At 36.5% G+C, this 27,758-nt stretch overlaps 2 protein-coding genes across 2 annotated transcripts; one reads left to right on the top strand and one right to left on the bottom strand.

Moving 5' to 3' along the window:
- Positions 1 to 2,384: 2,384 nt before the first annotated feature.
- LOC142166086 (uncharacterized) lies at positions 2,385 to 3,387 on the top strand. The gene is made up of 3 exons (XM_075224503.1): positions 2,385 to 2,546; positions 2,702 to 2,921; positions 3,338 to 3,387. Exons 1-3 carry the CDS (start codon positions 2,385 to 2,387, stop codon positions 3,385 to 3,387), a joined length of 432 nt encoding a protein of 143 aa, XP_075080604.1.
- Positions 3,388 to 4,137: 750 nt separating this feature from the next.
- On the bottom strand, positions 4,138 to 5,977 carry LOC142166410 (pathogenesis-related protein STH-2-like). The gene is made up of 2 exons (XM_075225623.1): positions 5,689 to 5,977; positions 4,138 to 4,800 (listed from the first exon to the last, which is right to left on the bottom strand). Exons 1-2 carry the CDS (start codon positions 5,870 to 5,872, stop codon positions 4,502 to 4,504), a joined length of 483 nt encoding a protein of 160 aa, XP_075081724.1. The 5' UTR covers positions 5,873 to 5,977; the 3' UTR covers positions 4,138 to 4,501.
- Between the last annotated feature and the right edge of the window lie 21,781 nt (positions 5,978 to 27,758).

The following is a 27,758-nucleotide window of genomic DNA, read 5'->3' as shown; positions in this document are numbered from 1 at the left end:
TACAACTGGGCTATCGCTACTTGTTGAACCTGTAGCATTTTGAAGACCACCCACAAGCTTATCCCATCGCCTTCACTGTCGTGCGTATCCCTGGCTACCGACCTGGCTCCCCCGCGAATGTTGTTCTTAGGGTCAGTGGGCAAGTTAGCGTTAATGGCCACATGGGATTTAGCATCGATTGGATCTACGACCGGGACCCCGTTGGGGTCAACAGGGTGAACCCCATTGCTGGGCATTATATTGTTGTTCTCACCATGGTAGCCAGATTCAGCATCAACGTTTAGGTGAGCAGACTGAGAATTTGACATCTTTAAGCATTTCTGAGATAAGATCTCAAAGAATAAGAGTAAAGCAGAGTGTGTTGTGGAAATTTGTATCAAACAGCCACTATTATCCTTAGCCCCACGTGAGTGCCAAACTGTTTACCCTCAAAAACGGATAACAACTAAATTTTTTTGTGATTTTAAAGATACGTGGATTAATTCGATACAAACAATAAATTGTGTTAGATTAAACAGATAAAAGAGGTAATAAATTATAAAACCACTTGAGGAGGGTGATTCCGGACATAACAATAGCCTTAATGAAATATACGCCCTCGATCCCGGACTCACAATGAACAAGCACTGATTAACAGGAACAAGAACTTTGAATAATAGAGAAAAAATAGTATATTGCCTTGATATTCATGTTACAATATCGTCAATGAATAATCAAACTCCCCTTTATATAGTAGGGGAGTTTTACCCTAAGTATAAATCTATAAAAGGTAAAAATCTTCTATTTAATTAATCACCGGTTCTCTATCGATACGTGCCGAGATTCATGCTGTGATATCCAGTCGGTCGCAAATATCACAGCCTTCTGTTGGTCATGCTCGATCGTCTGGTAATACTCTCCGAGACCTTTGGGGTTCGAACCGTACCTGGGGACTATGCCCCAATATTCCCGAGGGCAATCATTTCACCCCGACCCTGGATCGAGGGTCTCCTTGCCTCGATTTTGGTTCCTTGTCTTTACGTTTGTTACTCCGTTTACTTTCATCTAAGTAGGAACTTGGAGAAAAAGAGAAAATAGGAAATTGAGAGGAGTTGCTTCCATATTACACTTGGTCTAACAAACAAGCTGGAGTGGATAGAATTTGGAGCAGAATTGACAGAATGTATGGCAACTATGAATGGATCATACAACGGGGACACATCACTGGCGTCTATGATGCCTCTTTCATATCTGACCATGCACATATGAGTTTAATGTACACCAGGGCATCATGAAAATACCTTTTAAGTTTTTCAATGTGTGGGCTGAACATGAAACTTTTCTAAGTATTGTCCAGCAAGTATGGACTCAGAGATTACACGGGTGGAAAATGCAAGACATTTGGTTGAAATTGAAAAAACTCAGACCATTGCTCAGGAAGCTCAATATTGAGGAGTTTAAATTCATAAGACAGAAGATTGATACAGCCAGGAATGAGCTTGTTATAGTCCAAAAGAACATCAATTCCAACAGCATTGATGAGCTAACTGAGAAGGAGAAGAACCTTATCCAAAGCCTGAAAAAATGAAATATGCAAGAAGAAGGAGCCCTAAAACAAAAAGGTAGAGCAAAATGGATAAAATTAGGAGACTCTAATACAAGGTATTTTATAGCTGTGATAAAGGAAAGAACTCATAGAAAACAGATCCAGGAACCTCAATCATTTGCAGGTTGCAGATTAACTGATCCTGAAACCATAAAAGAGAGATTGTTGATTTCTACAAAACACTGATGAAGACTGTTGCTCATTCACTACCTACAATAGACAAGTTGGTGATGCAGAAGAGACCAAGCCTTTCACAACAACAGAGAATGTTTCTTTGTAATGATGTAACTGAGAAAGAGATCTATAAAGGACTATGCTTCATTGGAGAGGATAAAGCACATGGAGTAAATGGCTACAATGCATGCTTTTTCAAGAAGACTTGACATGTTATCAAAGAGGAAATCATAGAATTTGTGCTAGATTTCTTTGCTATTAGCAGGATGTACAGAGCTATTAATTGCACTACCATCACATTAGTACCCAAGACTGCCAAGCCTAAAACTGCAAAGGAGTTTCGACCAATTGCCTGCTGCAATATGCTCTACAAACTGATCTCTAAGATTCTAGCATCTAAAATGCAAGTTGTCATCACCACTGTTATCAATGAAGCTCGGGCTGGATTCATACCAGGGAGAAGGATTGCAGATAATATAATTCTAGCACATGTACTAGTGAAGGCTTATGCTAGAAAATACCTCTCACCTCGATGCATGATTAAAATAGACCTTCAGAAAGCATATGATTTGGTGGAATGATAGTATATAAGATAAGGTTTCCTCATATATTTACCTCATGGGTGATGGAATGTATTCAAACTATTAACTTCTCCATCATAGTTAATGGGGAGCCAACAGCTCCCTTTAATGCTGGTAAGGGATTAAGACAAGGTGACCCAATGTCAGCCTTCTTATTTGCTATAGTACTGGAGTATCTGAGCAGAAATCTTAATGGTCTCAAGACAGTTAAAGAATTCAAGCACCACCCTAGGTGTGCCAAGCTTGGATAACACACCTTAGCTTTGTTGATGATCTATTGTTTTTTACTAGAGGAGATATCAAATCTGTAGAGGCAATATAGCAAAAGTTCCTGCAATTTACTCAGGTTTCTGGACTGCAGGCTAACCAGAAAAAGAGTGAACCTTATTTTGATGGACTCCCTTTACAGCACAGGCAACAGATATTGCGACACTTACGATTCACTGCTAGAGACTTGCCTTTCAAGTATCGTGGAGTTCCATTGTCTACAAAGAAGTTCAGTATCCTCCAGTGGCAGTCTCTCATAGATAAAATGACTGCAAGGATCACCTCTTGGACTGCAAAGACACTGTCATATGCAGGTAAGGTGCAGTTAATTCAAAGTATGCTATTTGGTATCAGGCTTTTTGGGCACAGTTATTTGTGATACCTATCAAGATGGTTAAGTTGATTGAAGGGATATGCAGATCATATATCTGGTCAAGTGTCAATGTTATCACCCAAAAAAAAAGCATTTATTGCATGGAATAGAATCTGTATGCCCAAAGTTGTGGGCGGGCTCAATCTCACCAACTTGAGGCTTTAGAATCGAGCAGCAATTGCCAAAACTTGCTGAGATTTGGCACATAAACAGGACAAACCGTGGATTCGATGGATTCACACATACTATATCAAAGGACAGCAGTTCACCAACTGGACAACCCCACAATAAGCTTGTTGGATGGTTAGGAAAGTTTTTTAGGCCAGGAAAGTACTAAAGAATCAACACTATATGCAGTCACACAAGAAAAGCTTAATCAGGCAAATATATCTGACTCTCCTTGGTGATTACACTCTAGTGGAATGGAAAATTTTATTGTTTAGAAATGCAGCACAACCAAAAGCAAAATTCACAATTTGGCTCATGATGCATGGAAAGTTGTTGACCTCTGATAGACTATGCAAATGGGGATTCAATGTGGATACATAATGTGTATTTTGCCAGTTGCAAAAGGAGAATAGAAAACACTTATTTATAAAGTGTTAGTACACAAGAAATATTTGGAGTAAGCTGTATCAATAGTTGCAAATACAATGCCCAAGTGCCTTAGATTGGCAGCAACATAACCAGTGAATCATCACATGCTCTAAAGGAAAATCTCAGCATGCACAAGTGTTCAAGTTGGTATATGCAGAAGTTGTGTATCATTGGATTGAAAGGAATCTCAGAATTTTTTAACAAAGAAGCAGACAATAGGAACATATTGCAAAGGAGATAGCTTATATCTGCAGTGCTCAACTGCTACCCGGAACCATGACCTACCTGCATAGCCTCCAATTTTGATTATATTTGCATTGCCCTTTTGTCATTTCACTAGTAGATAGTTGTCTGAGTTTAGTTGGGAGTTTTGTGTAGTCTCTTTTAGTTATTTGATTAGATAGCTAGCTGTGTGAGCGTAGCTATGGTTTTGTAAAAGCTTCTTGGTGATTAATTAAATTATGTTAGTTACACACAAAAAATGAACTACATTTAGGCGTTACTATGGAACATGTTCTTGTTATAATACTTCCCGATCGAAACACAAAAGTACAGCCACGTTGATATTAAACAATGTTGAAATAAGCATTAAACATTAAATGCACGTCAATTGAATACATTTTGTTAGAGTTTTTGACCAAAATTATCCTTATAGTGTCCTCTCAACTTCTAATACATTCTTTTAATATCCCACTTAACAAAATTCATCCCTTAAGTTCCCAAAACTTAACCAAAAGCATCCCCCTATTAAATTTTCCATCCACTTCTAACAGAATTTTGCTTCTCATGTGACCCTTTGGTAAAACTATAGGGATGATTTTTGGACTGCTATTTATCTTTAACAATAAAATGTTTCTTTATTTTTATCATTTATCAAAGAAAGAAGGAATCATAGTCATAGGCTTCATTTTAACACGAAGCAATTTACGCATAAAGGTTTGGATTTTGAAGGAGGTGAGATTCCACAGCTTTATATATGCCAATTGCACTATCTTTCCCAGCCTTGATATCTTCTTCTTTGACGATAAAATCACCAATTCCAATATACTCAGTTGTCATCTTGCAAATACAGCCACCATTATTGGACTCTTCAAATTTTACTTCATAAGAAATAGAGTCAAACTTATCTGCCAATGCATCCCCTTCAATCATAGTGTATTTGCACACCATATTTTCTTTATCTAGTTCATCTATTCTATGTTTCACAAACTCAAAAGGACTACCTGCAAATTAAACCAAACTTAGCACTATAAATAAAATGTAAAAAGGCCAGCCCGATATATGAAACATTGATCCTGCATTCACACATGATTCGAAAAAGGGTCACCCCACAAGGGATGTTATGCAAAATGTCATTACATCACACCATTTAGGAAATGTCATTAACACTATTAAAATGTCATTGTAATGGCTAGTATAAAATGTCATTAGGGCAATTGTTATATAATCATTTGATTAGAGATTACGAGGAGGGGGTAGAATTTTCCTTAAGCTTCATTTGCGGGTGTGTTTGATACGCCGGAAGTCATCTTTTAAAAAAAATATTTTCTATGAGAAAGTCGTCCTGGTGTTTGATTGTTAAAGAAAATTATTTTTCATCCAAAAGAGTAAATGATTTTTTTTTAAAAATTCATATTACATGCTACAATTAATACATAAACGTTTATTATTCATCTTTAATATCCAAAAGTTTCATAGAAACGCTCTCATGTTTGCTAATATAAAGGACAGCCAAGTACATAAGGTATCCTGCATTCATACAGGGGGCAGAGACGGATTCAGGATTTAAATCCTATAGGTTCAATTTTAAGGTTTTTAACAATGAACCCATTATATTTTTAAAATTATAGTTTCATATCTACTATTTTTGCAATTTTAATGAATCTTTACATATAAATTTTTACTCTGCGTCGAAAGTTATAGGTTCAGTTGAACCCGTAGACAGTACACTGCATCCGCCTCTGTACAGGGGTTCGAAGAAGGGATGCATCTCAAGGGATGTATTTGTTTACTAATATATATATATATATATATATATATATATATATATATATATATATATATATATATATAACTTCATCAACCGAACACCAAAAAATATATTCACTAACCTTTTGTGAAGTTCACTTGTTCGATACTTCCAGCTCCACCATCTCCTTGTAACAAATCAACACTCTCAACAAATTGAGGCAAGAGTTTGGGTATGAGGGACTTTGAGTCCACAATTAGAGCTTTAAACAAACGAATTGGTGCTATAGGGGATGTAAATTCTTGGGTAAAAATTGCAACACCCATGATCTTGAATAGGCAATTGGTATTAGAATTAAAATTTTAATTAGTGGCTAAAGAATCTAATGATTTCCTCTGATTGTATATAATTATGGTTAATTCATAATTGCCTATCGCGAATTCGCGTATATATAGCCTAGAAGGGAAAATTTGGTTAATCTATATTTTGGAATTTCAAATTAAACACATGGGCGGCATTTGATGACTTGATTCAAATTTGGACACGAGGAATATCTAAAAAAAAAAATCAGTCTTCTTTTGAGGCCTCTTAATTTTACCAAAAAATTCAGAAGTTTTGACCAAAGCTAAATAACGTAAAGGTTGCACACTTTCTAGCTTTAGTTAGGTGGCTTAGCCGCTTAGGTCTAAGATGTAGGGTGTGTTTGGTACTAATTCCAATTTTCCTATGTTTGCTTTGCTTAAATGTTTTGCAAAATATTTTACTTATCAACTCATTTTTCCTTATCAAGAGAAGGGAAAACATTTTCCAAAACTCCTTCTCAACCTTCATCACCCTCACCAACCCACCCCACCCCCTCTCCAGAAAAGGATTTTTTCTTTTTTAAATTTCAGTTTTTCCGTTACCACTCACCCTACTACCCCTCACCTGCCCCACACCCCCCACCGCAAAAAAAATTATTTTGTTTACCTTAATTTTTTTTTCTCAATTTTAAATTTCTGTTTTTTCGTTTTTCTGCATCACCTACCCACTGCCCCCCCCCCCCCCGAAAAAAAAATATTTTTCAGTTTTAATTTTTTTTATTTATTGGTTTAAAGGTTAAAAATTTTACAAATTCCAAAATTATGAGTTCGGAGGTTTATGTGTTTGAAAGTTTACGGGTTTAGAAATTATAAAGTTTACATGTTCGAAATTCCGCGGTTTTGAAAGTTTAGCGGTTCGAAAGTTTATGAAATTTGTGGGTTCGGAAGGTTGTTGGTTTGAAAGTTTGTGGGTTCTTGTTTATTATATCTAAATTATTTATGAATACTCTTGAAAAGTCATTTTCCTTAATTTGCGTACCAAACACCGAAAAATGAATAAGATTACTACTTGTTTTCCCAGAAAATATTTTTTAGAAAATATTTTCCACGGAAAATATTTTTCGTTATACCAAACACACCCGTAGTCTTGTTGATAATCTGACCATAAGCTTTTCTAACCAGAAAATAAAGAATAGGAATTTTCATATAGCATTATAGTTTAGAATTTAATTAATATATGTAACTATAGTTTGTGTAATTATCGTTTGTAGCTATAGTTCAACTGTTACCGGATTGTATCACACTATCACTTATATTCAGATGTGCAACGAATACATCTAAGGCAAAATACAAAAGTATAGAAAAATAGAATGCTCTCGTTGAGAGTCGAACTTCTAACCAACTAAGGTACAAGAACTTGTTTCTCTCTTATTTCAGTTCAAAAGAATTGATCTCTTGTTTCAGTACTTTCACGTTTAATTTTTATAATATTCAAATATAGCTACAGATGATAATTTTGAAAAATATAGCTATAAATGGTATATTCAGTGTATATATTTATGTGTCGCGTAATTTTTCGTGTGAAAGGTCCAATGCTGCAGGCTAACAAGAACGAATATGCAATTTTTGAATGTTGAAAATTCTTTGATAATCTGTTGCTTTATAGTGTCATGGTCCAATAAGGGAATGAACCTACTCACTAATCTGACTTTTGTTATTTTTTATTAATTGTACAACGTTGAAAGAAGAAACCAGAAAAAATTGAGACATAAAAATAGGAAAGTCATACTTCAAGTTTCTATGTGACCTCCTCTTTCATACGCATTTACAAATCGATAACTTTATAAACAATTTATTTCTAACCTAAAGTAGTAAAAATTATCTGTATCCGTAGCAAATAGTCTCAAAATCTTGCCTTCTACTGTACATATTTCCATTGAGTACCTAATTTCAAGATACTAACAGTATAAAAAATATTACATATCAAATCTATCTAAAAAATAATTGTAAGTTACTGTTCATAAAATGTGAAATTAAGTAATAATTAGAAAGTAAGACAAGTTAAACCTATATAGCAGGTTTTAGAAAGATTACATTGGGGAATCTTAGTAGCTCAATTAGTTGGGTATATCACCAGGAGCGGATCCAGTATAGTATTAGCGGGTTCAACTGAATTCAATACTTTTAGCGCGGAGTATAAATTTATGTGTAAAAATCTACTAAATTTACAACAACAAAAAATAGTAGATAAGAACTCATAACTTTAAATATATAATTGATTCTATGTAAAGAACCTTAAAGATCGAACCCATCGAATTTAAATTTTAGATCCGCTTAAATTTTAGATCCGCTTCAGTATCTGACAAGATGAAAATTCGACTCCCCACCTTGTAATCCTCCTCCATTTTTCCTCTCCCCCCCCCCCCCAAAAAAAAAAAGAGAACTGAGTTACAAATAACGGTTTTGAACAAGTTAGATGTGCTTACAGCTTTTGGAGATATAGATTTCCTCCAGACAAGTAAATAATATGGTCATGAAGTGACATTTGTCTCAATCACTACTGTACAACTGCATCATCAGCCACTTCCATCAACCATCACTCTAAAATTATTGGTGCCAACCAGAGGTCGGACCTATGTAGGCAGAGGGCACCGGATCCCGTTAACCTCCGCAAAACTCATGAATTTATATGTATGTATATGTTAAAAGTAATTATATATATTGCTGGAACCCTTAAAATAAAAAGTCCTATCAGGGTATCGGCTGAGCAATTCGCTCATATACTCCTGCCCCCTTCAAATGATGGATCCGCCTCGGCCACCGACTGACCGACCATACAATTATTAGTTGTCTCCATCGCTAGCTTTTAGAGCGTACTCATCAACCAAATAATTTTTGCAACGCCATATTATTAAGATTTAGATTATTATTTATGTAAATTATATATTTTAAAATTTTAAAATAAAGATAAGCTATGCACATTTAGATACTGTCTTAATTATTCAGAGTGAATATTTAGACACAATATTTTAATAATTGGACATGTATTCCTATTCAGAGATTTTAGACTTTAAAAAAAAAATCGGGGCTTTAATCATACATAATTTTCCTTGTTCTTTTTAAATAATTATAAAAGATGCTCGCTACTGGTAAAAATTGTACGGGGCGCCCTATTTACCCGGCCTCATTTAACCTATACCCATTTTTTAAAAACTTTTAACTTGTACCCACTTTTTAAATAAATTCAGCTCCGTTTCTCCTCCTCCTTCTCCTCCTTCTCCTCCTTCTAGTCCAATCTCTTTCGACATCAAATTATACAATAAGTTGAGAATGTAATAAGCAATTCCTTTTAAATCGTTCATCAATGCTCTCTTATTCACAGGGATCAGTGGCCATTGAACTATACCATGCAAATAAATAAATAATATACCAACATAAATAGTGCAAATCTAAAATTCTGTTTAGTTGACGTCTTCCTCGATTGAAGTGCATGATTAATATACCATATGTTACGCCCAGTAAGAGAAAAAAGATCACATTCTTTTCCTTTATATGCATTACTATAGTTACAAAACACTTCTCTGCCTCCATTTTATGTTAGTGTTCGATAAATATCTGTTGAATTCCCCTCTCTACGTGCAATGAAAACTTCACAATATTTGGAGAATGATATTTTTGTATGACAATGAAATATTCAACGAAAAACATTTTGCTCGCACCAAAAAAGATGGAAAAAAGATGGTCCATCCAAAAACTTCCTTCGATAAAAACTTCAGCTCTAGAGCTGAAGTTCGCGAGTTACAAAACAAAAACTTCAGCTCTAGAGCTGAACTTTAGGCCCGGCTATTAGAATGCTGAAGTTTTGCGTGATTGCTTTTACTACTTCAGCTTTGTATGCTGAAGTTATGCGAAAAAGCGGGTACGTTTGAATTTTTTTTTGTAAAACGGACACAAGTTAAAACGTGATACAAAAAACGGGTATAGATACAAATGCCCCTCGCTACTGTGTTTGTGAGAGCTCCAACATATCAATTTTGGGCCTCCCCCATTGGGCCCGCAAAGACAGACCAATCAAAGCCTTCTCGTGGGGCGCGCTTAAAGCCCATTTTAGCGCATGTATAACGCATCAAGTTCAGTTCCATAAAAGAAAGGAAGACAAAGAAAACCTAAATGTAGGCGGTTCAAAACCGAACCCTAACTGTTAACCAAATCGAAAAAATAATTTATTGGCATCGAGTTATTAAAGCGCATACGGATTGAAATTTTATAATTAACTGCTTAACGGTTTGAGGGAGGATTACTCAATTTTCTTATCGGATAAATTGTTAGCCCGTTAAGAATTTTTATGCTTTTACTTTTACCCCTATGTAAATAAAGTAATTTTTGAAACTCAAAGCCTAAAATATAAATCCCTAATTTATCAAATCTCAATAGCAGCCGATAAGCACCCTTCCTACAGTGACTACTAACAAAAATTGGCATGGTTGACTACTAAAAAGAATTAGCCAAAAAACTAACAAAAATACCAGAACTTGTAGTAGACATGAACAAACACTTACCAGTTAGGTTGAAAAAATGCTTAGTTTCTTATTTAGCATTTCTGGAGGGAAAGGAAATTCCAGTTACTAAGCTAACTAAGGTTGTTGAAGGAATTTTGTCAAGTAATTGGAGGAAAGAGCTTGGATGATGTAGCAGCTGCTTATTTGATGGATCTTATGGTTGAGTTAGTTGTAATTGCCAAAAAAAAAATCAAAGGGTGGGGTAAAAAGAAGCTGTCTTTATGATCTAGCACATGATTTCTATGGAAAAATGATAAATTTTCTAGTTCTTTACTCTTTTTTTATTGTCTATTTGGTTAGCCAATAAACCGTCCGCTAATCGTTAACTCGATACCAATCCCCTGATGTCTTATGGGATGGCTAGCGGATTACTATATTTACAAACCGATACCGATAAACCGAACCATTAAACGTAAATAACCGCCCGATAAGCACCACTCGGGCCAAATGTACACAATTCAATATTTTTTTCAGTCAGAGGAGCAACCAAGCATTGAAGTTTAGATTCTAGAAATGTCAGTTTACTAAAGTCTGGATAGATTATTTATACATAGCAAGTGAATTTCTTATTATAAAAATATAGAATTTTGTTCAAAACTATTAGATTCGGCCGAACTCGGAATTAAAACTCTAACTTTGTCCCTGACTATGACTTAGGAAAGATTGCGAATTACGGAGAATGGATGGGAATTAGTTAATATCTGTAAATATTTGTCCGTATGTAGTATTATATTAAATCAGTAAATGTTATACATATATAAATTATAAACACAGTTACCACTAATCATCTCAATTTAGTTTTTAAATGTTCAAGCTAAATTATTTTATTCGATTAAATTGTGAAAGTAATTTATTGAGCCACAACCACTAAGCTCCTTTTTTCCACCAATAGTGGAAAAAAATTTGTGGCAGTTGACTGTCGACTTAATAGTCAATGCTATACAGAACATGATGGAAATTGAAGAGGTACACGCAATTAACCTTTGTGGGCCTACATACAGTATTCTTGGGCCACTTATTACTATTACAATTCCGGCTCCATTTGGACCTCTCATTGCTGTGGGCCCAATGAAATATAAACATGAGCAAAATAAAGAATTTGGCTGGTAGCTAAAACTAATTGCATTCATTAATAAAGAAATATATGCAATATGTATATTATGTATATACAATACACATATATATATAAATATATCGATGGTTATTTTTTGGAGCGAATAAAAATGTATTCTATCTGTAGTAAATTTGACTATACTTGAAGCTAAATTGAATTAGTACAACTTAGTATTTTAAAATTAAAATTTAGATATTTAAAAACTATACGAAAAGTACTATAAGTTGTAAATTTTTTTATGTCAATAGAATTAAAATATATATTTTAAAATGTTAATTAAGCTTCACATAATTTAATTCTCGATAAGCGGAAATTAAAATGTGTCTTATATATTGAAATGAAGCGAGTACATTTCTCTTAAACATCACCACGTGTCCAGCCTCATTTTGTCAGCACGTCACTTCTGTTGCCGATTGCTGATTAATATAAGTGCAATTATTAGGGCATCTCACTAATGTATTTGATTTATCACAAAATTTTTGATGTTAAATTTTAATTTACAAAATATATTTTGTAAACTATGCGAAATGGTTAATTTTTTGTATTTGAACATCACTTTCACTTGGACCGAAAAAATGAAATACTCTTGAAACAATTCATTTTTTCGTATTTCGCTAGTATGACATGTAATACAATCATTATTAATAATGTTCAAACCAAAATTTGCAAATATTGAAATGTTTATTTACGACTAAACAGGGTATAAAAATGGTATTAATATAGAATGGTTGATTTTTTTTTACTTAATTCCAGGAGCCTAGGTAGCTTTTTTTTTTTGTGTGTGTGATAGTTGTTTTTTGTTTGTTGATTAATAAAGTTTTTAATCACCAAAATATATAGAATAGTGTCAATTTAAAAATAAATAAATAAATCTCTCTTTGACTCGCGAAAGGGTGGCACGTGTAATATCTTACAATTATTTAATAACCTACCTTTATTCATCTATTGAGGAACACAAACCAAAATCCAAATATAGTCAATACATCTTTATGGCATTTGTGTTGTGATAGCTGACAAACGCACGCATATTCAGTCTCTACACTATCCAATATCCAGTGCTTTTTGTATAGTTGTTGAGTTGTGGTATAGATGTAGACGTTTTGATCAATAATATTGTATTTTGTTTGACTCCTTTAAACTTGAGTTGAACGAATTTGAGTATGACTATTTATTGATCGAATAACGATCTAAACAAATATTATATTTTCTTTCTCTTAATTTATATATGGGAAAAGAATATAGCTAGAACTTCGTATAATTTAGAGCAAAATTTGCAAGCTTCTCTAACAGCTCGTTTGTATGGTTGTTACATATCGTTTTATAAGGTATCGTATCGTATTATATTGTAATGTATTGTATTGTTTGATGAATACAATGTTTGGATGGATTGTGTCATTTTGTTGTCGTTTCATGGTATCATGCACCAGTAATATGATGAATAAACTTGCAATATTATAAAGAAAAATTATGATACGGTATATAAAAGGTAGGGTAAATGATAAAATAAAATTATTTAATAATAATAATAAAGAGTGAGATTGAGAGAAAAAGACAAGGTAACGACGCGACTATACCAAATCGGTCGTTATATAAAGTGGCACATTTCATCATTACGTAATGATAGATTTAACAATACGATACAATAAAATTTTGGTAACAATCAGAACAAATAGTGTATTTAAAGTAACAATACGATACAATACAACAGGTAACAACCATCCAAACAAGCTGTACAAGATTCTTAAAGGAGGTGCTTTCCATATCACCAAAGATATTGTGAAACGATTTGTCACGACCAAAATTTCCACCATCGGGACTGTGATGGCGCCTAGCATCACACTTGCTAGGAGAGCCAACGTTAGAGTATTATTAGCCAATTTTCTTTACGTTTCAATGATTAGGAGTAAACAAACTAAAACAAGTCGAAATAATTGCGGAAGTAAGTAAGCACCCACTTTGTTCATATACTATTACCAATATTGTTGTTATTACTACCCAGAATACGATGTCATAATCTACGAACATACTATGATTTTCTACAAACATTGGTCTGAAAGAAATTATAACTGTTTTGGGAAATAAATAAAACAGTAATATAGAGATGTAGAAGGGGATGCTAGGGTCTGCGGACGCCAGCAGGACTACCTTGGTTCTCCTGGTTGAAATATCTGCTACCGACCTCTCGATCAACCACTATCTGCTCCAAAATCTGCATAGAAAGTGCAAAGTACAGTATCAGTACAACCGATACCATGTACTGGTAAGTGCCGAGCCTAACCTCGACGAGGTAGTGACGAAGCTACGGCGGGGCATTTATAATATAACCTGCATACGGTGTATAATAAAGGCATAAAGAAGAACAGAACAAAATAAAACAGTAACTTGCAAGGAAGGAATTCAGAACTCAAGTATCTTATCAGTATCCAGCTATAACCCAGCCTTAAGTGAAATGCAAAGCTACAGAATAGCTACACAGTAGAAAAAGATACATAAACACATAATTGATGCGGCGCGCATCCCGATCCCACCATATAATCAATATCAATATGAATATTCACCCTTATTACTCTATATCAATCCACTCTTATTCCTCCTGTTACGACGTCCAACTCGATCCCACCGTATAATAGCATTTCACCCTTGTCCCTCCTCAATATATCACCCTTATTCCTCATGTTGCGGCGTACAACCCGATCCCACCATATCAGTACCAATTACACAATAAAAACAAAAATTTACAATTTAACTCAAAACTCTCCACCATATTTAAACCTCAAACCCAAGCAAACGGAAAGTTTGTACATTATGAAACTTCACACAAATAATACTATTCAGCGAAACCGATCCAAAATATATCATAAAACATTGATAACCTAGCTTAAACCAATAATATGAGATAGTGAAACTACGGAATATCTAATACCTTCAACAACGAAAACCAATATCTGACAAGAAGCAATTAAACGTGGAAATACTAGTAAAGCATACAATAGTTAAGGTAGGGAAGACAATATAATAAGAACGGGAAGAAAACAAGCAAAACAGATAAATTGGCGACGCATAGGTACTCGTAACCTCACATATACGCCACTTGCATAGATTTTCACATAGCAATTAAATCAAGGATCCCTAATCCCTCGAGTCAAAAATAGACACAATATTTACCTCGCTCCAAGGCCAAACTCAAAGCTCAACCACCGCTCTTTCACACAAGCCTCCGGACCAATAGAATCTATCAATTCACCAACCAAACAATTCAATTTAAGCCTTAGGAATTACCCACGATTACAAAAAAAAATTAATTTAGTCCACTTGTGAAAAAATCAACAAAAGTCAACACCCGGGCCCGCTTAGTCCAAACCCAAAATTCGGACCAAAACCTAATTATCCATTCACCTCCGAGCCCGAATATATAATTGGTTTTGGAATCCGACCTCAATTTGAGGTCTAAATTCTCAAATTTCGAAATCTTTAGCTTCTATCCAAAAATCCCCAACTTCACCATGAAAATCTTAGATTCTAGGTTGAAATATTGTAAAAAGAGGTAAAAGATTGAAAGAAACTAGGTTGAAATCACTTACTTATGATTTGGGGAAGAAAAAGTTTTTGGAAAATCGCCTCTTGTGTTTTAGGCTTTGAAAAATTGAAGAATGAATGAAAAATCTCGTTTTCCAATTATTTATTCAGCTGCAGGTATCGCATATGCGATATGGGGTTCGCAAATGCGAAGATTAAATTGGGCATGTTATTGTCGCAAATGCGACCCCTGGTTCGCAAATATGAACTATCAGGATCGCAATTGCGAAGCTGCCCATTGCTCGCAAATGCGATACATTCTTTGCAAATGTGAGGCTCGCATTTGCGAGCCAGACCTCGCAAATGCGAAGTCTGTAGACCTGAAGCATACCAACAAAAACTTCCTAAGTTCAAATCACTCTGTAGCTTACCTGAAACTCACCCGAGCCCTCGGGGATCCAAACCAAACATGCACACAAGTCTTAAAACATCATACGAACTTGCTCGGGCGATCAAATCGCCAAAATAATACCTAGAACTACGAATTTAGCCCCAAATCACATAAAATTCTTAAGAACACTTTGAAATTCCTATTTTCACAACCGGAAGTCCGAATCACGTCAAATTAGTTTCGTTTCCCACCAAATTTCACATATAAGGTATAAATATTATTTTGGACCTATACCAAACTCTGAAACCAAAACACGAGCCCGATACCAATAAGATCAAACATTAACCGAATTCTTAAAACTATTTAATTTTCAGACTTTCAATTTTTATCAAAACTTCATTTCTCAAGATAAGGACATCGAAATTCGATTCCGGGCATACGCCCAGGTCCCATATTTTGATACAGACCCACCGAGACTGTCAAAATACGAGTCTAGTACTGCTTGCTCAAAACGTTGACCAAAGTCAACTAAATCAACTTTTAAAGGCCAAAATTATTATTTTTATCAACTTTCAACATAAAAGCTTTCCGGAAACACGCCCAGACTACGCATGCTAATCGAAGAGGAATAAAATAAGGTTTTGAAGGCCTCGGAACATGGAATCGAGTTCTAAAACATAAGATGACATTTTGGGTCATCACATTCTCCACCTCTAAAATAATCGTTCGTCCTCGAACGGATATAGAAAAGTACTTGAGCTGGTGAAAAGGTGAGGGTATCTGCTCTGTATATCGGACTCGGACTCCCAGGTAGCTGCCTCAGCAGGATGGCCTCTCCACTATACTCGAACCGAAGGAAAACTCTTCGATCTCAACTGACGAACATGCCGGCCTAGAATAGCTACCGGCTCCTCCTCGTAGGTCAAATCCTTGTCCAACTGGATAGTGCTGAAATCTAACACATGGGATGGGCCACCGTGATACTTTTGAAGTATGGACACATGGAATACTGGATGTACCTCTGATAAGCCTGGTGGTAACGCAAGTCTGTAGGCCACTTCTCCCACTCGCTCAAGGATCTCAAAAGGCCCAATATATCTAGGGCTTAACTTGCCCTTTTTTCCAAACCTCATTACACCCTTCATGGGCGATACCCGAAGCAACACTCTCTCTCCGACCATGAATGCCATATCACGGACCTTACGGTTGGCATAACTCTTTTATCTGGACTGAGCTGTACGAAGTCTATCCTGAATGATCTTAACCTTATCCAAGGCATCCTGTACCAAATCTGTACCCAACAATCGAGCCTCCCCCGGCTCAAACCATCCAATCGGCGATCAACACCGTCTACCATATAATGCCTTATAAGGAGCCATTTGGATGCTCGACTAATAGTTGTTGTTGTTGGCAAACTCCGCTAACGACAAGAACTGATCCTAAGAATCTCCAAAGTCAATAACACGGGCACGGAGCATATCTTCTAAGATCTGAATAAAATGCTCGGACTATCCATCCGTCTGAGGATGAAATGATATGCTCAACTCGACCTGCATACCCAACTCACGTTGTACTGCCCTCCAGAAATGCAAGGTAAACTGCGTACCTCGATCAAAAATGATAGACACGGGCACACCATGAAGATGAATGATCTCACGGATATAAATCTCTACTAACCACTCTGAAGAATAGGTAACTGCCACATGAATGAAATGTGCTCTGACTTGGTTAGTCTATCCACAATAACCCAAACTGCATTGAACTTCATCTGAGTCTGTGGGAGTCCAACAAAGAAATCCATAGTGATACACTCCCACTTCGACTCAAGAATCTCTATCTTCTGAAGCAAACTACCAGGTCTCTAATGCTCGTACTTTACTAACTGACAATTTAGACACTGAGCTACAGATGCAACAACATCCTTCTTTATCTTCATCCACCAATAATGTTGTTGCAAGTCCTGATACATCTTGGCAGCGCCCAGATGAATAGAATACCGGGAACTGTGAGCATCCTCTAGAATCAACTCACGAAGTCCATCCACATTAGGCACAAAAACACAACCCTGCATCCTCAAAACTCCATCATCTCCAACCGTAACCTTTTTGGCATCACCATGCCGCACTATGTCCCTAAGGACAAGCAAATGAGGGTCATCATACTGCCACTCCCTAATACGCTCAAACAAGGAAGATCGAGCGACTGTACAAGCTAAAACACGGCTGGGCTCAGAAATATCAACATCACGAACTGATTGGCTAAGGCCTGAACATCTAATATAAGAGGTCTCTCACCGATTAGAATGTACGCAAGGCTGCCCATACTAGCTGACTTCCTACTCAAGGCATCGACCACCACATTGGCCTTTTCGGGTTGATACAAGATGGTGATATCATAGTCTTTCAATAGCTCTAACCACCTCCTCTGCCTCAAATTGAGCTCCATCTGTTTGAACAAATACTGCAAACTCTTATGATCCGTGAACACCTCACACGACACGCCATATAGATAGTGCCTCCAAATCTTCAGCGCGTGAACAATGGTTGCCAGCTCCAAGTCATGAACAAGATAACTATTCTTGTAAACCTTTAGCTACCGCAAAGCATATGCAATAACCTTGCCACCTTGTATCAATACCGCACCAAGTCCAATACGAAATTAGTCACAATATACTGTATAGGGCTCTAAACCTATAGGCAATACCAACATCGGTGTCATAGTCAAAGCAGTATTGAACTTCTGAAAGCTCGCCTCACACTCGTCCAACCATCTGAACGGGGCACCCTTCTGGATCAACCTCGTCAATGGGGATGCTATAGATGAAAACCCCTCCACAAACCGATGATAATAACTTGCCAAACCCAAGAAACTACGGATCTTTTTGGCTGAAGTAGGTCTAAGCCAATTCTGAACGGCCTCAATCTTCTGAGGATCCACCTGAATACCCTCTGCTGATACAACGTGACCCAAGAAAGCAACTTAACTCAACCAAAACTCACATTTTGAAAACTTAGCATATAATTGGTTGTCTCTCAGAGTTTGAAGAACGATCCAAAGATGTTGCTCTTGCTCCTCTCGGCTGCGGGAGTAGATCAAGATATCATCAATAAAACAATCACAAAGGAATCCAAGTAAGGCTTAAACACCCGATTCATCAAATCCATAAATGTTGTTAGGGCATTTGTCAAGCCAAATTACATCACCAGGAACTCATAATGCCCATATCGTGTCCAAAAAGCTGTCTTAGGGACATCGGATGCCCTAATCCTCAATTGATGGTAGCTAGACCTTAAATTGATCTTTGAAACACCTTGGAACCATGAAGCTAATCAAATAAGTTATCAATCATTGGCAATAGATACTTGTTCTTGATGGTGACTTTGTTCAACTACTAGTAATCTATGCAAATCCTCATCGATCCATCCTACTTCTTTACAAACATTACGGGCGCACCCCAAGGCGAGATATTGGGTCTAATTAAGCCCTTCTCAAGCAACTTGCAACTATTCCTTCAAATCTTTCAACTCTGGCGGGGCCATGCGATATGGCGGAATAGAAATGGGTTAAATGTCCAGAACCAAATCGATACAAAAGTCAATATCCCTGTCGGGTGGCATCCCCGACAACTCTGTAGAAAATAGCTCTGGAAACTCCTGAACAACTGGTATAGAATTCATGGAAGGAACCTCCGCATTAAAATCACGAACATAAGCCAAACAAGCCAAACACCCCTTCTTGACCATATGTCGAGCCTTCATATAAGAGATAACCATGTTGGTATAATGACCTGAAGTCCCCCTCCACTCTAATCGAGGCAACCCCGGCAAGGCTAAGGTCACAGTGTTGGCGTGATAGTCCAATATAGCATTATAAGGCTACATCCAATCCATCCCCAAAATGATATCAAAATCGACCATATCTAGAAGTAGGAGATTTACTCTAGTCTCAAGACCCCCAATAATAACCACACACGAGCAATAAACACGATCTATAACAATAGAATCCCCCACCGGTGTGGACACATACACGGGAACACTCAAAGAATCACAAGGCAATAACCAGATATGAAGCAAAGTAAGATGACAAATAGGAGTATGTAGACCCTGGATCAAATAGAACTAAAGCATCTCTACTGCAAACTAAAACAGTACATGTGATAACAGCATCGAATGACTCGGCCTCAAGCCTGGCTAGGAAAGCATAACATCGAGGTTGGCCCCCACCACTCTGAACCAAATCTCTGGGACAGCCTCCTACTGGTTGGCCTCCACCTCTAGCAGCCTGACCTCTACATCTAGGGGCCTAACCTCTACATCTGGCTCCTTAACCCCTACCTCTAGCAGGCTGAGCAGGCGGTGGCGTGCCCAGGGTCGGAATCATGGCACGAGAACCTTGTTGTTGTGGCAGAACGCCCACTAATCTCGGACAGGTTCTCCGTATATGCCCATAATCACCACACTCGAAACATCCATCCTGATATTGTGGTTGTGGAAACTAAAATTGTCTCGGACGAGTAGACTAACCGATAATAACACTGAAGAGGAAATGCCCTGATAGGAGCTGGTGGTGCACTATAAGCCGGCTACCCCGAAGAAGGTACATAAGGACCACGACTCCCTGAAGCTCCATGGGATGCCTGAAGTGCTGAATGAAATGGCCTGGGAGGATGACCCCTGCCAAAGGTAGCTCGACCTCCAGATGAGGCCCCACTAAATCCATCGGAGTGACGCGGCCTCTTGTCAGACCCCTGACCACTCCCCTGAGCTAGAACCATCTCAACTCGTCTGGCAATATTGGTGGCATCCTGGAAAGAAATGTCACTCCCTTTCTTCTTAGCCATTTGCAATCTGATAAGCTGAGCAAGTCCCTCAATAAACCTCATCACCATCTCTCTCTCTCTCGGTAGAAAGTATAAGAAGAGCATGATGGGCCAAATCAATAAAGTGGATCTCGTACTAAGTGACGTACATACTGCTCTGCTGGAGACGCTCGAACTGCCTGCAATAGTCCTCTCTCAATGTAACAGGAAGGAACTTCTCAAGAAATATTTGAGAGAACTGGCCCAAGTCAAAGCAGGCAACCTAGCTAGTCTAGTGAACATAAAGTCATTCCACCATCTTTTGGCGGACCATATCATCTAGAACGCAGAAAAGTTGACCCTATTGGTCTCCACTATCCTCATGTTTTGCAGCACCTCATGGAAGCAGTCAAGATATCCTATGGGTCCTTAGAAGTTGCCCCACTATAATGAACTGGAAAGATCTTGGTGAATTTGTCCAATCTCAACAAAGCCTCAGAATACATAGTTGATCCATCACCGATCTGTGCTACAACATCCGACGGAACTGCCCCAACTGGATGAGCTGCTGGAGTCTGAAACTAGGGAGTCATCTACTCCAGAGTGTGAGTAACGAGAGTCTGAACTCCTTCTCCCGTCCGAGATTTAGTGCTACAAGGAAGATGTCGGTCTGAGCAACACTCTCCATAAGGCCCACTAGATGGACCAAAGCATCCTAAAGTCCCGGGGTAGAGATGAACCCATCTAGAACCTGAGTCGGCCTTGCTGGAGCGGTCTGGGCTGGAGCCTCCTCATCAAACTCTACCTGAGGCTCCACCGTTGGTGCTGCTGCTCGAGCTTTGGGCTGAGCCCTGCCCCTGCCTCGTATATGTCCTCAGCCTCGTCCTCTGCCCCTTGTAGGAGCTGCCACTGGGGGCTCTGGCTGCTGCTCAGCTGATGAAACGGTACGTGTTCTCTCCATCTGCAAAGGAACAAGAGTAGAGAGTTCAATTAGCATTAAGAGATCAAATCGCACGACAGAGAAGAATAGAAGTGAAATTGTTCCTAAACTTTGTAGCCTCTAGGGATAAGCACAGACGTCTCCATACCGATCCCCCAGAATCTACTAAGCTTGTTCGTGAATTGTGGGACCTAGGCAACCTAGTGCTCTGATACCAATTGAGCTAAGGCCGGTTGCAGATATTTCAACTAGGAGACCCAAGGTAGTCCTGCTGGCGTCCGTAGGCCCTGGCGACCCCTTCTATATCTCTACATTACTATTTTATTTATTTTCCAAAACATTTGTAATTTCTTTCAGACCGATATTTGTTAGACAATTATAGTATGTTCATGGAGTGTGACACCGGATTCTGGGTAGTAATAGCACTAGTATTGGTAATAGTATATGAACAAAGAGGCTGCTTACTTACTTTCGCAATTAATTCTACTTGTTTTATTTTGTTTACTCTTAATCATTGAAACGTAAAGGAAATTGGTTAATAATACCCTAATATTGGCTTGCCTAGCAAGAGTATCTCTTTTCTCAATTAGAGATCTCTAGTTCAAGTTTTTTGAGAATTTGTACATAAAATGAGCTTACATGAGTGCCAATCAATCCAGACACCATGTTTGAGAATAAAATGGATTCATAGAGCTAATGGACGGTGAATCACTTGTGAGTAGATCTTAGAGAGATTCTTCATCGATCTAGTGGTCGGTGAATCACTAATCAAAGAGTAAGCAGCCGCAAAGTTTAATAATTTGGTGGGTCTACCGCTTAGTTAAAAACTATGAAACAAATATGTAGTAGTTCAAAACTAGAATTGGGCACAATATTGCAAAATGGTCTCCATTGCTCTGTATCTTCAGTATGTGAAGCACTTTTATCATTTTCAATAGAATTTTTCGATCCAAATTTAGATTAGGTTGGTGAATTTCTTATATCAGATATTTAAAGTAGAGGTACAATGTTAGTAATTTGTATCTGAAAATAATTTCTACAAAAATAAAATGATAACAGAAACATAAACAAAAGAATAAAAAGTTTTGAACCAAACATAAAACTTTATTTCCTTAAAGAATTTAATCATCTAACGGTTTCCCAAGGTTATTGGATTAATTCCTTCCAGGATAGAATGGAACAACTATCCTGTAATACCGGCAATGAAAATAAAAGAATTTCGTCGAACTCAACAAATGGTAGTAAACCACACTCTTACGTTTTTCTTTGGAAAAACAGTGCAGAAATACATAAGAGATAGGGGAGAGTTTGTAGATTTTCAGTGGTGAAAAATAAGGCTACTCCTCTGTATTTATAGCCAACGATTTGGCTTTTAACGGGTGCCAAAATACCTGTCCGTTTGAAATGGCTTCTATTCGCTAGAATTTAAATTCTGTGAGGCGCGAATTAGACTACTGGGAACCGCGAATTTTAAATTAAACTTCCTCAAAAAATAAGAAAATGCATAAGTACCCACCTGACCTATAGCCGGAGTTTCAACTGCACACTTTATCTTTGCGATGATCATATTATCCCCCCTCCCCCTCATCCGAACTATTTTTAATGGAATTAGTATATCCTTAGTGATGATGTGGAAGAAGAGAGTATATGCCACCCTTCTTGGAGAGTGAGAAAGAGAGAGAGTGCTGAAATTTTATTTTTATAAAATATATTATTTTTTTGTTTTTTCTTTTCTATTGTCTTTCTTTTTTCTTTTCCGTTTCTTTCCTCCAGTTTTGTTCCTTGTAGATTGGCTGAAAATTAGCTCAGGCATTATCCATATTCTCTGGCGAGATCGAGTTGAAGATTTTACTCTTTCTCTCAATATTTCATTATACTTTATAGAGGATTACTCCTATTTCTAATCTCTTCACTCGCCATTTTTAAACTTTCAATTGCAATTGCTTTTCACATAAAGGAATAAAAATATCTCGTCCCAAGATCAATTTTCAATTAAACCCAGAAAAATCCCACAAAAGACTGAACAAGACGAAGGTTTTTGATTGTTAGTTGCAAAAAATATTCTCGCCATGCTCGTCGTTTGCCGATTGGAGCCTTCGGCCTTTTACTGCTTCAGGTAGTGGGATGGGGGAGGAGAGTCCAATTTTTTTAATTAATCAAATTTACATAAAAGAGAAAATAATAAAGAAGAATTTGGTTGTTGATTGCAAGAAAGTTTTCTATGAGCTCATCGTTTTTCGATCTACTTCTTCAACCAAAAATTTTCACTGCTTCACTTGTGGGTTGGGAGATGGAAGAAGGTGGGATGTGTGAAAAGGGAAAATAAATTTTAAGAAAAATACAAAAAGTGAGTTGGGAAAATAATTAGATGGGAAAAAAAATAAGAAAAAATAATTTTATAGGAAATACATGTGTCAGGCGTGTGTATTTCACCAGCAAACACAGATGTGGTAGTAGTATTTCAGGTCGATACTAATTCTATTTAAAAACAGTTTAAGGGGTAATAGGACCTTCGCAAAGATAAAAGTGTGTAGTTGAAAATCCGACTATAAGTCAGAGGGTACTTATGCATTTTTTTCATGAAAAAATATCAGAAAAGAAATTAAATAACGGAAAACGGAAAATAAATTTGTTCCAACAATCAACTATATTAATTGACCGAAGAAGAAGCAGAAGCAGAAGTCAAAGCCTAGCGAGCGGCGACGACGACGACATGAGGCACCACTTCTTCTCAACATTTTTAAGAGGTGGAAGATGTACTTCTCTATATAAGCATAAGAATTTCCTTTCCATTTTTCGATGAGGGGTAATGTGCCTTAGTAAAAGAAACACTTCAAACTTTGTGTTTTCCTCCAAATATTTTCCCTCCATTTCTCATTCACACCTATTTATTTAATTAAATAATGGGGAATGGCTATCTGAAAATATGCATGTATGAAAAATTATGTGATTTACAAGTAAGGATTGATCACATCTGGATAAGTAGGTTCCCCTTTAAACTTTTCATAGTGAACTTATGTCAGATATACTCGACCAATTGATAGATTTAATATCTTTGAACCGTTGAACTTTGGTATATACCTAGACAGTCATAAGTCACACAATTAACCCTTTAACCTTTTTGGTTCTCATTGTTTTGTTCGTTTCATCCATGAACACTGTCTGGTTCATAAGTGCATAGAGAACTAGCCTTATAGAATTATCCTTGAAGCGGCTTACACTTTACACTTACATAGGGGATTCCTAAACGTGTTATCACATAGATACACTATTTGATATACTCCGTATCAAACTTAGAAACCATTAAAAAGACTTAATGATTTATCCTTGGTACTGAACATTATCTTCATCGCGAGAATGGATCAAAATTTTATTTGACAATGTTGAACTGTCATTAGTGACTTTGTTTGACCTCCTTAAACTTAGATATTGGGATCTCCAGTCTTCTAAGTAGAGTTACCGCCACAATAACTTGTCCTCGGTCATAGTCTCATTCCCTTTGATGATTTATCAGTCGACTCTCTGGTTAGGCCTTTTGTAAGTGGATCCAACACATTATCTTTTGACTTTACGTAGTCAATTGTGATAATTTCACTAGAGAGTAATTGTCTAACGGTGTTATGTATTCGTCATATGTGACGAGATTTTTTGTTATACATAACGCTCCCAGCCCTTCCTATTGCCACTTGACTATCGCAATATATGCATATATGAGCCACTAGTTTGGCCAAAAATGGAATGTCTTTCAAGAAACTTCGGAGCCATTCAGCTTCTTTTCCAATCGTATCTAAAGCTACAAACTCAGACTACATTATAGAGCGAGCGATCCATATCTGTTTGGATGATTTACAATACACTGATCCTACTCCAATGGTAAAAATGTATCCACTTGTGGACTTTGTTTCTGATGATCTTGTGATTTAATTTGCATCAATATATCCTTCAATTACCGCATGATAATTATTGTAGTGCAGAGCATAATCTTGTGTATATTTTAGATATCCCAAAACTAGTTTCTTTGTCATCCAATGAGTTTGGTCGGGATTACTTGTGTAATGACTCAGTTTACTTACTGCATAAGCTATATCAGGTCGTGTACAGTTTATGATGTACATTAAACTTCCCAACACACTAGCATAATCCAGTTGAGATATGCTCTGACCTAGATTCTTTGTAAGAGCAACATTTACATCAATCTGGGTCTTTGTAACTTTGAAATCTAAATATTTGAATTTTTCAAGTATCATTTTAACGTAATGAGATTGAGATAATGCCAGACCTTGAGGAGTCCTATGAATTTTAATTCCTAGAATTAAATTAACAACTTCTAAATCTTTCATATCAAACTTATTAGCAAGCATACACTTAGTAGCATTTATATCTACAATGTCTTTGCTCATTATTAACATATCATCAATATATAAACATACAATGACTATATGATTTGGAGCGTTCCTAATGTAAACACATTTATCACACTCTTTTATCTTAAACCCATTGCCAATATTGTTTGGTCAAATTTTGCATGCTATCGTTTGGGGGCTTATTTCAATATGTAAGGTGACTTAACAAGTCGACATACCTTCTTTTCTTTTTCGGAAACCATGAATCCTTTAGGTTGTTCCATATAAATTTCTTCTTCCGAATCTCCGTTTAAGAAGGTTGTATTCACATCCATATGATAGATTTCAAGGCCATACACTGCGTCTAATGCTATTAATACCTGCATAGATATAATCCTCGTCACCGATGAGTATGTATCAAAGTAATTAAGACCTTCTCGTTGTCCAAATCATTTTACAACTAATCTTGTCTTATATTTGTCAATAGTACCTATCAACTTTCATTTTCCTTTTGAAAATCCACTTAAGATCCAAGATTTATTTTCTAGTGAAAGATCAATCAATTCCCAAGTATGATTACATAATATGGATTCTTTCTCACCATCGATTGCCTCTTTCCAATATTGAGCTTCTGAGAAAGACACTGCTTATTTAAATGTTTGAGGCTCATTTTCCAACAAGAATCTAAGAAAATCTAGTCCAAAGGAAGTAGTTGTCCTTTGACGTTACTACATCTTGGATTTTCCTCACTAAACATACTTTCCTTTACTTCTTTTCGGGGTCGCTTAGATTTTTTACTAGACAACTCACATTTATTTTTGTACGAATAAATGTTCTCAAAGAATTCAGTATCATCTGATTCGATTACCGTTTTAATATGAATGTCGGAATTTTTTGATTTATGAACCAGAAAATCATATGCCTTACTATTTGATGTGCATCCTATGAAAACGCAATCAACAGTTTTCGGTCCAATCTTTACCCTTTGGGTTTAAGAACTTGCACTTTAGTCGAACACCCCTACATTTTAAGATGTTTTAAGTTGGGTTTCCTTCCTTTCCATTTTTATATGGAATAAGATTATATTTTGCTATCGGGAACTCGATTGACTATTCGGTTAGCTGTAAGAATAGCTTCCCTCCCCCCTCCCCACAAGTTTTGGGGTAAATAAGAACTTATTATCAAAGCATTCATAATCTCTTTTAACATTCTATTCTTTCTTTCCGCAATTTCATTAGATTGCGATGAGTAAGGGCCAATTGTTTGGTGAATAATGCTATATTCAAAATTTATTTCTTCAAAAGGAGATTGATATCCGCCACTCCTATCATTTCGTATCATTTTGATCTTTTTGTTTAGTTACGTTTCAACTTCATTTTTGTATTTCTTGAATGTAGCAATTGCTTCGTCTTTACTATTAAGTAAGTAAATATAGCACTATCTCGTATTGTCATCAATAAAAGTTATAAAATACTTTTTTCCACAACGAGATGGTATTGATTTTGTGTTGCAAATATCTGTGTGAATTAAGTCTGAAGGATTTGAATTCCTTTCAGCTGACTTATGAGGATGTTTAACATACTTAAATTCTACACATATTTTACATTTTGAATTATCGCATTCAAATTTAGGCAATACTTCCAAGTTAACCATTTTTCGTATAGTTTTAAAGTTGTCGTGACCTAAACGTGCATGCCATAAGTTATTTGACTCAAGTAAGTAAGAAGAAACTTGAACTTTATTGATATCAATAGCTTTTACATTCAATTGAAAAGGCCCTCAATTAGGTAACATTTTCCTACATACACATCATTCTTACTTATTACAACTTTTTAAGAAATAAACACACACTTAAATCTATTCTTGATAAGAATTCTAGTGGAGACCAAATTCTTGCGAATTTCAGGAATATGGAGAATATTGGAGTCACAATGTAAAGCCCCAAAAACTTTTGCTAAGTAATTTAAGATTTCGTGGAGCCAAGGTAGGCTAATTATTTAATTTTGTATGCAAGTGAGGATTCATGATATAATAGATAACAATTGGATATGTTAATAAGCGCATAAGTCATATTATAAGTGATTTGGGGTCTAAGGAGAGGCCTAAGTCTAAGCCAAGTTGGAAAATTTCATAATGGACTAAAGTTGTGAATGAGTACGCACAAGACCTCACTTTGAACAATCATATCTCCAGTTATATAAGGGGTTGTGTGATGCACAACCTATAAAATTAAAGCTCTTTGAATCTAG

This window comes from Nicotiana tabacum, chromosome 11, assembly GCF_000715075.1.
Source record: "Nicotiana tabacum cultivar K326 chromosome 11, ASM71507v2, whole genome shotgun sequence".
Classification (NCBI taxonomy): domain Eukaryota; kingdom Viridiplantae; phylum Streptophyta; class Magnoliopsida; order Solanales; family Solanaceae; genus Nicotiana; species Nicotiana tabacum.
Note: the sequence above shows the minus strand (reverse complement) of the source record. Positions and strands in the feature narration are given on the sequence as shown.